This window comes from Pipistrellus hanaki, assembly GCF_964339955.1.
Source record: "Pipistrellus hanaki genome assembly, chromosome: 7".
In the NCBI taxonomy this organism is placed as follows: domain Eukaryota; kingdom Metazoa; phylum Chordata; class Mammalia; order Chiroptera; family Vespertilionidae; genus Pipistrellus; species Pipistrellus hanaki.
Window position 1 is genome coordinate 31,644,427 of NC_140509.1, and position 14,319 is coordinate 31,658,745.

Consider the following 14,319-nt stretch of genomic DNA (forward strand, 5'->3'; position numbering starts at 1 on the left):
TGTAGAGGACATATAGAACCTAGCCTGAGAATAAAAAGATGCAGTTTTATGATGTTATTGTTGCTGTTATTTAATGTAATCTACCATTTAATCACACTCTTGTCAAGTCCAGAAAAAAAGCCAGTGACTGATGAGATTGTCTTAAAGGACTCTTGAACCCACTGATTCCATCACAAAACTGCCCAGCCTGTTCTTTGCATGTGCCGTCAGCTAGTCGTGCTGGATTTAGCTACGTCTGCGTTTCCGAGGGGAGCTGTCAGTTGCATGGTCAATTGTTATTGTTCCCAGGACTCCCTGATCACCATAGTTCATTATTTGATTTGTTTTCATGTAAACACACATAAAACGTGGTGTCTTTTTAGAATATCATTTGTTAAGCAACGAGGCATGGAAAAATAAATGTTACTGTTTCTTGTTAGCTGCAAAACACATATCCACTAAACACATTTGCTGTTGGCATGCTGCAGTTGGGGACAGTGGACGTTGCGGTAAGTGGAAAAGACCAGGCCTCCACTTCGTCTCAGATAAATCCTTTCCATGAGAACACTGCTTCACGCCCCACAAACGCTGCAGGTCCCGGCAGCTCCGCGTAGCTGCTCTAGTGACTGCCCTTCAGACCAGTGTCCTTCATGTCTGCAGGCCCTGGAAAGTCCTGCACCTCTTCCCTGATAACGGACACTTTCTAATAAATAGCAGCAGTTTCTAAATTAAACAATATAGCTACACAAAGCTTCTTGCGGTCCATTTGACTCTCACAAAAATCCCCTAGTGGGTTATTACTGTTGTCTCCGTGTGAGAGATGAGGACTCCAGAACCCAATCTGCCCTTCCCACCACATCACCCCACATCTCCTGGTCAGGAGAACATGGAGATGCACTTGGATTTTTTTTTTTAATAATTTTATTGATTTCAAAAAGGAAGGGAAAAGGAAGAGAGAGAGAGAAACATCAATGATATGAATCATTGATTGGCTGCCTTCTGCACCCCCTGCACTGGCAACCCTGGGCCTATGCCCTGACCAGGAATGGAACCGTGACCTCGTGGTTCATAGGTCAACACTCAAACACTGAACCATGTCGTTCGGGCAGTATTTTGGATTTTATCGTTGTTGTTAATGTTTCCTTTACCAACCTACAACAGTTTCACCCTAGCTGGCATCTAAGAACTGAATACCTGAACAAATGTAATTTACCAGTAGCTGCCACAGCAAATCAATAAACCTGTTTAAGAGCAGGCAATTGTGTTAGTGAACATGACGTCTCATTCCGTTCATCAGTCATCACATTCATTATATATGTTGGGGCTGTTGTACCTTGTGTGGTTTCATCTCACAAGAATGAGTGTCAGCATAAAAGAAGTGCGGTGTTGTGTTGGTATGTTTAATATTACATATGCAGTGCTACCAACTGCTATGAGATTGCATGAATTTATGGATATCGTAATCTTGCCTGGAATATAAAATGCATGCAGAATGTAGCTATCTATTTATATGTAACTATCTCCCTGTTTTCTTGTAGAAATGTTTAGAAATTGCAAAAAGAGATGCTCCCAAATAAAAAAAGTAACTTTTTTTTATTATTAATCTCAAAAGTTGAGGTTAAAACTAAAATCTGTTTTGGAAGCGATGACCAAACTAGTTTTTGGTTACTTCCAGTGTAATTGTATGCAAAGTACTGCACTTGATCTCAGCTCTTTCTCTGATGAATCCAGAAAGGGTGTGTATACCTGTAGTATGAGATTATCATCAAATGAATGCAAACAGATTGAACAAAGCTCCAATTTTCAATAGGAGGAAAATAGATGTCTATGCTCCTACTTGCTGAAAACATTTTATTTACTGAAGTGTATATGACCATATACCATTTCATCAAATTATTTACCCAAGTGGCATGGAAGAAACTGCTTGAAATGGAATAATCGTGCCTCTGTTGTCCACAGTCAGAAGCTAAGTTTTAAGGAGCGGGTGCGCATGGCTAGCCCAAGAGGCCAGAGTATTAAGAGCAGACAAGCCTCGATAGGTGACAGGCGGTCCCCGAGCACCGACATCACAGCCGAGGGCAGCCCCACCAAAGTGCAGAAGAGCTGGAGCTTCAACGACCGAACCCGCTTCCGGCCCTCGCTGCGCCTCAAAAGCTCTCAGCCCAAACCCGTGGTAGACGGTAAGCGCTGCTTTTCCATAACCGTTTTTAACCTGATAAGGCTACGGCGAGTGAGGTTATGAAGTAATTCATTCTCCTCCGTACCCCTTGGAGGCAGAAGGAAACAACCTTCGGGAAAGAATCGCTCGTTTGTCTCATTGGAAATGTATTCCTTGCCTCAGGCAAAGGTACGAAACCTACGTTTACTTTGGGAAGCAGTTCTGGCAGCTGAATCTCAGTTTCAGAGAAATCCAACAAAACGTTGTTAATCCTGCACTCACATCTACAACACATTATCATTTATTAGACCAGGTCTGTGTCAAGATCAGCATGACTGTCCTTTTGATGTGTATGTTATGTCTGAGGGGCAGAGGCCCGGCCTCTGAAGCACGCTCAGTGACTGTCTTGAAACCCACAGAGAAGGGTAACAAGCCCCTTTTGGGACAGCAGTGAAGGCCCTGTTCTCCCATCTGCTGTGCTCTATTCGCCAACAAATCAGAGGCCACCGCTTATCTTCCTTAGAAAGGTCCTGTTGAAAGTTCCTATCTGATGATAAGTGGGATTCAAGTCCTTCCCCCAAGAGGAACTAACCTATTTTATTTATCAGACTACGTGTCAGACATTTACTTGCCAACACATTTTATCGAGTGCCACATCATTGTCGTGTTTATGAAATAAAACATTTTCTTTTTCGCTTAAGATTAGCTTGGCTTTCCTTTGAAGTGTGCCCCCCTGGGACCTCTTACGCTGGGCAAGGAACCAAAATCAAATGGCATCTTCCATTAATGCATGAACACTGCGAAGGCTATCAGTCCTTCTGGCCTCATTCCCTAGCATAACCTGTGTTTTCCCAGGCCCCGAAAGCCCGAGGGATAAAATTAACAACCAGGGGTCATCATCTCCGTGATCTCAGGCTCCCTGCAGTGACATCCCTCCAACCTCAGCCCCTGGGTGCCGCCCAGCCCATTCAGAGATCCTCGGGGACTGTCCCCACTCTCAAGAGAGCAACGTGAGTCCCCTCTTTCCACTTCCTTCTCCACAATCCCATGGAGGCCACGCCCTCCCAGGAGAAGCCTAGCAGCTGAGCCGATGTGGCCCCTCCTGGCGGGGCTTGCAGCTCCCATCCCAGCCGCAGGGTGCTGATCCCACCAGGCTTCCCGCCACCTGTCACTGTGCTAAGGTAGGAAATGTCCCTCCACCAGCCCTGGGCACTCCTCCATCGGGGAATGTGCTGAGGCCCTGGCAACACAGATTTTCAGCGTCCCCTGGTTTCCACACTCAACTCCCTCGGAATCTGGCTGAAAGCCCATGAACAGCTGAGTCAAGAGTTACCAGTTACAGGGCTTTCTGTTGCTCTCAAAATAGGCTGTCTGAATATAAATGAATGTCTCGTTTCTGGAAGGCAATTTGGCAACATATATCAAGAGCCTGTACATATGCTTGGACACACCCCACCCACCAACTCCACTTCTAAGATATGGTTGATGCAATGAAATGATATCAGATATTAGAAGTGATGCTATAAGTTAAAAATTATTAACATGGAAAGATTATCACAAGAACTAAATGATTCCATTTTGCTGTGTGTGTAAATTTAAGTATTTACAGTAAAGTCTGGAAAGATTGGCAATGTATGACCTCCAAGTGGTGCAATTATAGTTATATTTTATTTCTTCATTTTGTTAACCTGTATTTCCACCAAACCCCTCTCCTTACATTGATTTCCCTCCAAGTGGAAGGAACACCAGGTCTAGTCATGGAAGATAGCCTTCTTGAATGTAGACACCATTATTTAATGAGGTTTAACAGTTCCTACAACAAATAAGGCTGCCCCGTTAGGCTTTATGGCTGCCATAACAAAGTACCACAGACTGGATGGCTTAAACAAAAGAAATTTATTTTTTCCCCTTCTGTAGGCTAAAAGTCTGAAATTACCTTGGCTTATAGATGGCCACCTTCTCCATGTCTTCATCTTCCCTCCATGTCCAGATTTCCTCCTTTTATGTGGACACCAGTCCTATTGTGTTAGAGATCGTGCAAATGCCCTCATTTTAATCTAATTACCTCTTTAAATACCCTATCTTCAAATAGGTTGACATTCTGAGGTACTGGGGATTAGAATGCAACCTATGAATTTTGAAAGGATACAATTCAGCCCATAACAGAGCCCCAGTTCACCACATCACAGCATCCAAGAGCAAGCTGGGGTGTGCCTGCATCTTCAGGCCTCGCCTGGCTTCGCGCTGGGCTGGAAGAATAAGTTAGCCCAATGGGTTCAGACCCTTCCTATGTGGGCTTCAAAAAGCATTTGACTGTGTGCTATGAGATCCTTAGGGTGAGCTGAACACATCTACATATAAAATTTATTGAACCTGGATTCTTAATATGAAAAATGAATTGTACTTGTATGTTTGGCCAGAGGAAAAGCATTTTTCACGGATTCCAAGAGTCGGCACTATTCATCCCAGTACTTTCAGTTACTGCAAAGATGCCTCAGAGTTCAGACAGACAGAAACAGAAGTCCTACTCTACCAGATCACACATCTGCCATCCATTTTCTACATCATCCTGTACAAGTGCAGTTCTGTTTCTGAGTAATGTCCTGCTCGATTGGTTCTGAGTTCCCCAAGTGACGGGAGGCCTGATTGTTGTTCTGTTCAAGTAGCTTTGTTGGCTGCCCACCTGGAAGAGATCATGACTCCTGACGCCTCATGGCATCCAACAGTCCAGAATCTTTACCTCTGCCTTAACTCAGAGTTAGGTTTGGGGAAACAGAAGTTCTCTTTTTATTTTAAAAAAAAAAATTGAAGCAGTTTTCATTGAAGTGAACTGTTCTCCTGAATTATGCATTTTTATTTATAGTGCCTGTCCAGGTTTTAAGTTTTTCTAAAATCCACCTATTACTCATAGAAAATAATACATAACACTATAGCCAGCCCCCAAATACAAGTTGGGGAAAAGGTAGGTTGACAGTTGTGCAGATAGAAAATAATACAATACAATAATTAACAAATAATAATCCAAGAATAAACTCTGTTTTACATACTCACAACTGTAAACCTTTTTTTTATCCCACCCTGGATTCCAAATCTGTTTGCTCACTCACTTCATAGGTTCTCTTCTTCCACTTCCCTCCTTTCTTTACATATTTTAGGTATTTCACTGCCCATTAACAGCTCTGGCAGGGTGGATGCATAGCAGAAAGAATTATGGAAATTCAGGTTGACCTTTAAGTTAATAACTAAGATACATTTGGAAAATAATGGGCCTGTAATGGAAAGATACTATAATAGGAAAAAAATAAATTTAGAGTTAATCTGTAAATGTTAATAATTCCTGTGAAATCTAAAACCCTTTACTGCAGCCCTAGCCTGTTTGGCTCAGTGGATAGAGCATTGCCCTGCAGACTGAGTAGTCCTGAGTTTGATTACGGTCAAGGGCACATGCCCAGGTCGTAGGTTCAATCCCAGGGGGGCATGTGGGAGGCAGCCAATCAATTATTTCCTTTCATCATTGATGTTTCTATCTCTCTCTCCCGCTCCCTTCCTCTTTGAAATCAATAAAAATATATTTTTTTAAAAATAAAAATAAAACCCTTTACTGCAGATGATATTATTTTTATAATTTAATGGCTCTTACAAAAGGTTATTAAGTATCCCATGCTGCTTTTCTTTGCTATAAATTTCTATGAAATTTATGCATTATACTTAAAAGGGCTACAATTATCTCCTAATATTCCACATTCTTGTGTACCAGAGAAGTGGAAAATAATAGATGTTGAAGCCAGAAATTTACAAATGGCAAAAAGGAGTTCTGGTTGGTGTGGCTCAGTTGGCTGAACCATCGCCTTGTACACTGAAAGGTTGCAGGTTCGATTCCAGGTCAGGGCACATATCCAGGTTGTGGGTTTGACCCCCCCGTCTGGGCATGTACAGGAAGCAATGGATGGATGTTTCTCTTTCACATCCATATCTCTTTCTTTCTATCTATCTTTCTCTCTTCCTCTCTTTAAAATCAATTTAAAAAATACAAGCACAAATGGCAAAAATTAAGGAGTAAACTATAAAGAACTAGTGTGGTATTGCCATAGAAAATTTATTTTGATCGATATGATATGAATAGTATTTTCAGTTTATAAATCCAATAATATGAGAGAGGAATGTTTCATTAGTTAATCAATAGTAGTTAAGCCCCTTCATACAATTTTTAATTAGATAGGAATATCCTCTAGGTTCGTTCATGTTGTTGCAAATGGCAGATGTCTTTGCTTTTTAAGAATGAATAATAATTTATTGTATAATTATACCATAATTTATATATATATATATATATATATATATATATATATATATGGTCATCATGTTGTACAATTTAAACATACAATTTTATTTTTAAAATCAAAGAAATTAGGTAGGTTAAATGACAAAAGTAACATTTATTGGATCCTTCTCTGTGGTGGGCATTGTTCTAAATACTTTATTCCTATTACTTAATTTAATCCTTTCAATACCTCTATACTATATATATATATATATATATATATATATATATATACACATACACACACACACACACACACACACACACACACATACTGAGTGGCCAGATTATAATGATCTCTGAATGCATAATAATCTGACCACTCAGTGCATGAATTCGTGCATGGGTGGGCTGCAGCCAGCCTGGCCATGGAGAGGGGACGTGGGTGGCTGGCCAGCCAGCCTGCTGGTCAAACTACTGGTTGAGAGAACAATTTGCATATTAGCCTTTTATTATATAGGATATAATATATAGGATATAATTATATAAGATCTCTGTGTTCAGAGATCATAATAACCTGGTCACTCGATATATATTTTTTTTCTTTTTCTTTTTTTAATATTATCATCTCCATTTTATGGTTGAGGAACCTAAGACTTAAAGCTAAGTCACTTGCCCAAAGTCTAACAGATTGAAGTAAGGGAGTCGCAGTACACACCCACACAGTCTATTTTCATAGTCCTCCTGGAGGACACGGTCTCAGATGTTCTCCCAGATGTCATATCAATTTCCCTTTAAGCATCTTTAATATCTTCTTTTTTCCTGCTACCTCCTCCTGCCTGCTTTCACTCTTCCATCTTCAGATGGTCAGATCCTCTTCCCCTATAACCATTTGATCTTGCCACTCTCCCATCCCATTTTTCTCCCAATCTCTGCCAAACCTCTGACCTACATCACTTTCAAAGACTGCCAGAGCTAGAAGATAAGGCGAGTTGGAGAGCTGACCTTTAGATGACCCTTCTCTGTTTTTAATCAAATATCTGGGAAGAGACTCAGAATAGCAACCGTGCTGGGCTGTGTCTGTTTACCCAGGGAAGGAGGCAAATGGTGAGGTCATCTGAGGCCTGTTTCAAGATGCAAAAGGTAGTACCAAGAGATGGACACCTGTCAACAACAGGCGAGGAGATAGAAAGTGGCAAACTGCAAGTGAAAGGAAAACCAAGTATCCAAAAGCCACAAGATTGAAACTAAAGGAGAGCTAGGGGAGAGTCCAGATTTGCCGGGTCTAGTTTGCTACCAAGGAGGGCTATCCTGGCTGGACCCTGCTACACCTGGAAATGCCTTTCAGAATTACACTCCGAGTACAATCATCTTTATAGAGAAGGATAAGGAGGTAGTTTGAGGTAGCCCCACACTGCAGTGCTTTAAAAAATCTGTCCCATTAGCATACTGAAGGTTTTCAGAGAAGGTGATGCATAATTTTCTTTGGCTGCCTACACGTATATTTTTTAAACATCTGTCCTGCAAACATGTATAACCTGCGTGTTTTAACAAGTTTAACATTGTTTCCATGTGAGGGAAGTATATCAGTTTTGCTGGGCAATTCTCAGGGCTCATGCTGGTTCTATGGGAGGTACGTCCTCACCAGATGTTAATGAGAAAGACTAGCAGGACCCTGGGTACAGATGTGTGGTGTTCACCTGATCAGAGGCCGAGTGGGTGGAAAATGTGGAATACCTTCTAATCTTGGGGGTCCCTGGAGGCTGGTTCCCTCATTCAGGCGCTGCTACCATCTCTTCTATCTTCCATGTTCCTTTCTGCCCTCAGCCAGTTAGGATGCCATTGGTTGCAGGGCACAAAACAAGCAAAGGCAAGTACCTTAAACAATAATGAAACATAAAACGAATTTCAGAGGCAGGACAATTCTGGCAAGGATCATCGGGGTCCGGCTTCACTTCCCTGTGATCCTCTCGTCTTCTTCGTCTCTGTCAGTCTCTGTGTCTGCCTCTCCCTCGGGATGGGAGCAACATGCCGTAGCAGCTTCATGCATCTTTTCCAGGCACAACACGTTGAAAGGCAGAAAGGGGACCATCTTATGTTGGTATCTCGTCTTAAAGTGAGGGAAACTGTCCATTCACTTATTATTTTGCAGAATTGGGTCTCGTGCCTAAAATGATCACTGGTGAAGAGAATGGGCATTGGCGATCACCGATCAGGATCTGGCACCTGAATCTGGGGCCAGGCTCCCCTAAAGCACATGAGTCCAGGTAGGGGCTGGAACTGAGTTGATTTGAGGATCCGTCTTCAGTGATTGGATGTTGGGAAAGCAACCTCTAGTAATGTCTGATACAGCCAGGAAATATTTTCTATTTTGTGGTGCCAGTGAGGAGGAAGAAGGCCCTTCAACATGTTTTCTCCCAAGTATTCTGTCTACATGTCCTTTCTGTTCCTCTAAGTGGCTATGCTTTTTTAAACATAAAGCCAGATTTAGAATTCCTTTTTTTCTGCATTCTTTTGTCACATAATTTTCATGAGACAATGGCCTATCTCTTTGAATTTCAAAAGGAAAGAGTGGGCAAAGGAAGATCCAGGGGAAGATAAATGAATTCGCATTTAGATAATATAATCCCTCCTGACATACAGTCAGCGTACGCCCCCACCAGGGGGAACTGGTGCCACTGCCTTCACCAGCCCCAAGATGCCTCATTCCTCAGGCTGCTTGCCTTGAGGATTCCTCCTTCCCTTCCAGTCTAATGATAACTAACTGTGTCTCCCATAAAAATAACGAAAGAGGCCCTGGTAGGGTAGCTCAGTTGGTTAGAGCATCGTCCTGATACACCAAGGTTTCGGTTGTTCCCCCATTCAGGGCACATGCAATAAACAGTCAATGCATGCATAAATAAGCGGAACACAAATCCATATCTCTCTCTCTCTCTCTCTCTCTCTCTCTCTCTCTCTCTCTCTCTCCCCCTCCCCCCAATTAAAATAACTTTTTAAAAGAGTAGAAATGCACAGCATGAGCTGCTGGAGCCCTTAACTCTTCTGGAAGATAGGAAGTCCATCCCTTTCCTCTCCTCCTTAACCTCTGTCTTCTGGGTCCACCCGTCTCCTAAAGCTCTTGTTTGAGATTATCAGTCTAAGATCGACCGGAATAGCGGATTAGTGTAGTGGTTTTGACAATTAGCCTGAACTAACAGACTCCTTTACCAACAATGGGACATTTTCCTCTGAGCAGCATAATCACAAGCTAAGAATGTGTTATACTTTACTACTTTACCCTCATGGACTTTCATCTCATCCCTGGCCTCTGTGACACTGATTTTCCAGTGGCCTCTACTTTCCTCCTGTTTCTAAGTCTCCCCACTTGACATCTTTGTTTTGGTGTTTGCCCAGAATGCCAAGCACTATACTGCACTTTTCCCTGATTTTCCATGTAGAGGGCACAGCTTAAACCAGACTTCAATTATCGTGTTCCACAATATCGATATATGATGCTTCCTGGCACTTTTGGAAATTACCTGATTTTGCACTGAGTTGACATACTTTTTTTAAATATATCCACCACTTGTTAAAAATTAAATGTATTTGGGTGGCATTGGTTAATAAAATTACATAAGTTTCAAATGTACAATTCTATAATACATCATCTGTATATTGCATTGTGTGTTTTCCACTCAAAGTCAAATCTCCTCCCATCACCCTATATTTTACCTCCTTTACCCTTTACTACCTACCCCCACACAACCCTTTCATTCCCCCTGGTAACCACCATACTGTCATCTGTATCTATGAATTGTTGTTTGTTTGTTGCTTTCAGTGTTTTATCCCACACATGAGTGAAATATAAGTTTCTTGACTTTTCTCACCTGACTTATTTCATTTAAAATGATATTCGTAAGATCTATCCATGTTGTCACAAGTGGATGTATTTCATCTTTTCTTATGGCTGAGTAGTATTCTGTTGTATATATGTAACACATCTTCTTACTCCAGTCATCTATCTAAGGACACTTTGGTTGGCTCCATGAATGTGTTGGCCACCATGAATGATGCTGCAATAAACATAGAAATATATATTAATATATTTCTTTATATACATATAAAGAAATATATATATTTCTTTGCAAATAAATGCTTCCAAATTGTTCAGTAGATACCCAGGAGATGGATTGCTGTGTCGTATGGTAACCCTATGACAGAAATAATTCTTTTTAAAGCAGCATTCAATTAGGGATTCATTTTACCCTGTTTGTGCGCATCCTTGGCAAGGGGATCCCTGACTGAGGAGCATGCTCACTCCTGTGAAATCTCTCTATAACAAAGCCTGAGGGGGTTTTTTCATGGTAGAGCTAAAGAATTTCTTAAGAATGACTGGACTCTAAACTCTGTAAATAAACACTCTGTGGCTTGCTCTATACCACTTAATTGTTAGTATTATTCTATGCAAAAGCCTACAGAGCTTATTCAGTAGGATTCTGAAACACTTCCAGTTCTTTACTAAGGAATTGGTGAAAACCATTACCTGTAGGAATTTTCTAAATTTTGGTCCAAAGGTTTTTTTTGTCTTTTAGTTATCCAGGTTCCTCGTTTATTCAGTCAGTCATTTCTTCATTCAAAGACACACCCTAGACCTCTCCTGTATGCTCTATACCACATGTGTCAAACACAAGGCCCGCGGGCCAAATCCAGCCCGCCAGGCCTTGCAATGTGGCCCGCACCGCGCTGTCATCACTGCACTCCGCTGTCAGTTTATGACATTGTCAGTTTATGACTGTTCAGTAAACCATTCGGCCCGCGATTTAGGCTGGATTTTAGATTTTGGCCCCTTCTCTGATTGAGTTCGACACCCCTCTATACTGTTCCTATCTCCCTACGATCTGCTCTGTGTTCCTGGGTTCCTATTATTGGTATTGGTTGGAGGGGTGAGAAGAGACCTGTCGATCTCTGCTTTTGGACTCTAAGTGACTAAGTGTTTATTGTATTTCTGGTAAGGTTTGTTTTTTTCAATACTTTTTTGTGAAAAGTTCGTTCCTAGTTTTTAATTACTGGAGAAATGTGTTTCTATTTTGATTGGACTGGAGTTTCCCCTGGCTTTCTATTCTGATCCAAGTGCTTTGTATTTCTGCCCAGATTTTTCTAGGTTCTGCCCCAATAGTTTTTGTCACCCTACAGTGATAAGAAAAATTATATTTTGTTTCCATTGGTGGGAAAAATAGCTTTCTACTTAAGATGTGAGCTATAAATGTAATATAAAAATATAACTAATATAACATTCTAACTTATTTTAAAGCACCAATATACACATGCACATGCACCCTTTCCTGTGCGGGTGAAATAGAATTCAGAATTCCTGTTTACAGGAATTCCTGTTTATAGGAATTCCTATAAATGGATTCCATGTCCTCTCTTTAAGAAGAAGCTAAGCTGCCAAATGGCCTCTGAGTATAATCCTAAGCCATACCTTTCTGATTTCCACAGACCCAGGATTTATTGAGAAGCCCAGGGGTGTAAACAGGAATTCTGAATTCTATTTCACCCGCACAGGAAAGGATGCGTGTGCATGTGTATATTGGTGCTTTAAAATTAGTTAGAATGTTATATTAGTTATATTTTTATATTACATAAAAATTTGCATAAAATTTGGCAATTTAAAATAATAGACAATTATTTTCTTACCACTTCTGTGGTCAGGAACCCAGCAATTTGGCTGGTGGTTCTGGCTCAGGCTTTCATGGGTTGCAGTCAAGCTCTCGCTGGGCACAAAGTCACCTCAAGGCTCACCTGGAGGGGAAGATTCATTGCCAATCTCACTCAAGCATTTGCTGGCAGGACTCATCTCCTCACTATATCAGCAACTGTATACATATCTGAGTATCCTCATGACATGCAGCTGACAGAGAGAAAGAGTACGAGAGAGAGAGAGAGAGAGAGAGAGAAAGAGAGAGAGAGAGAGAGAGAGAGAGAGAGAGAGAGAGAGAGAGAGAGAGAGAGAGAGAGAGAGAGAGAGAGAGCTGCAGCCTTTTGTAGCCTAACCTCAGAAGTGACATACTATCACTTCCTCCATGTGCTGGTGGGCACACAGACCAGCTCTGGGACAATGTGGAGGGGACTGTACAAAGGAGTGAGTACCAGGAGATATAGGTATCATTGGGGACTACCTTAGTGGCTGACTACCACAAATGCTTTTAAATTGGCTTCATCTTTCAAGTGGCAATATTTTACCATTCCCAGTGGTCTTTGCCAAAACCCCAACCACCAGCTCCCATCCTTTACAAACTTTTCCTTTACCTGCCTGCCTCTAAAGGCATTTGGGTTTGTGATCTCTAGTCTAACCATATTATGTCCAGTTTTATCAGTATTGCTAGTATATATATAATTCACACCTTCAACCTTGATTACATTATAACTAGACAATTATATGTATTCCATTCTTAGTGCAGCCTTTCCAAAGTGATATTTTTTTAAAAATATTGAGCATCTGATTAGTGTGACAAAAATTAAGAAAAAAAAGTGAGAGGAAACCAGCTAGTCAGTAGCAAAACCAGTGTTCCAGACACTACTCCAGTGCTCTATTTTTTTAGAACATGTGGCCCATCTTCAGCTGCTTCAAGAGAATAAAGAGATGTTCTTGGTCACTACAAAAGGCAGTACCAGAACCAATGGTGCAGTACCAGTTTTTAGCTCAGTATCATGACAGGCTAGAGACTCCACGCCAATGGAATGGAGTCCACCATTGGAAGCTTTCAAACCAAACTTGGATAGTCAACGTTCAGAAATTTCTAGGCCCTTAAAGAGATCAAGCCAGACAACCCTAAGAAATTTTCTTCCAAACCCAAGTTTCTGGAACTACTCTTCTGGCTCTTCCTTAATTGTTACCTCTTATCCTCCATGGGAATTCCAAACTGAAATGTGGAAGAGGGAGGGAAGGGTTGGCTGGGGAATGCCAGGAACACGGTTTCTGTCCTGACCCTGGTCTCATCTCTCTTTGACTCAGAAAAGTGCTTCCCACTGCTTTCGACCTCTCAGGAGTCCCTCATTGTCAGCTGCAGCCCTTAATTTCCTGTGAAATGTGTCATGTGTCCCACCTATTATTAGGAGGCTTATGTGTCTGCTCCATAATGGTGCATTCACAGAATTTGGATAAGTCTTCAGCTAACAGGTTTCAAGTCAAGTCACCACGTGTTTGGGGCTGTTCTTAGGGCTAGCATTTTTCTGGACACTAAAGGAGATAAAGTGAGTCAACGTGATGACTGCCACTTTAAAGAACTTGCCATCTGTCTATAAGTTTTACTCCCCAGCCTCACCCCAGTTACAATATTGATTGAAACTGAGAAGATCAAAAAGCATCTACTTCACTCTTCAGACTTCATACTCTTCAGAAATAACCTGTGGGTGACCGCTGAAATTTGCACAAAATTAGCACAAAATTACCAACTGCACAAATCACAGAATTTAGCCCATATTTGAGAGGTACTTTGCAGCTGCATGGTGGTTTTTTTGTACTTCTCAAGTTATTTCCTTCAAAGGCACACTTAGTTGTCTGCTTCACAAAGAGAAACCAATATGACACAATTTTAAAATTATATTTAATCACTTTCATGGTGTACTCTACTTGGTAAAGAAGAAGAAAAAATGGTTAGGGAAAGGCCAGGATCCATTTTCTGCAATGGATAGAAAAAGACATGTTACCCAGGCTTTGCTTTCTGCTATTTACAGCATGAAATTCACTCACATTGTCCCAAATTCCTTTTTATTTCATTGTCAATGTCTAATTTTTACCAGCATTTCCTCTCTTGCCATTTTTTCTTCTGTTGCCATGTGCAATGCATAACAACAGTTCCTGGATTCCAAAAATATAGGAAACCTCAGAAGAATATTAACTGGGGAAAATTAATCTCTGTATCTCTAGTTACAAAGATTC

The 14,319-nt window shown here is 41.2% G+C and overlaps 1 protein-coding gene across 4 annotated transcripts in view; it reads left to right on the forward strand.

Annotated features, from left to right (window-relative positions):
• KCNQ5 (potassium voltage-gated channel subfamily Q member 5) overlaps positions 1 to 14,319 on the forward strand; it is a 497,952-nt gene that overhangs the window by 432,060 nt on the left and 51,573 nt on the right. For all 4 annotated transcript variants that reach the window (XM_084889231.1, XM_084889228.1, XM_084889229.1 and 1 more), the window contains one exon: positions 1,939 to 2,159. In XM_084889231.1, coding sequence (XP_084745357.1) covers positions 1,939 to 2,159 — 221 coding nt within the window. The remainder of the gene's footprint in view (positions 1 to 1,938; positions 2,160 to 14,319) is intronic.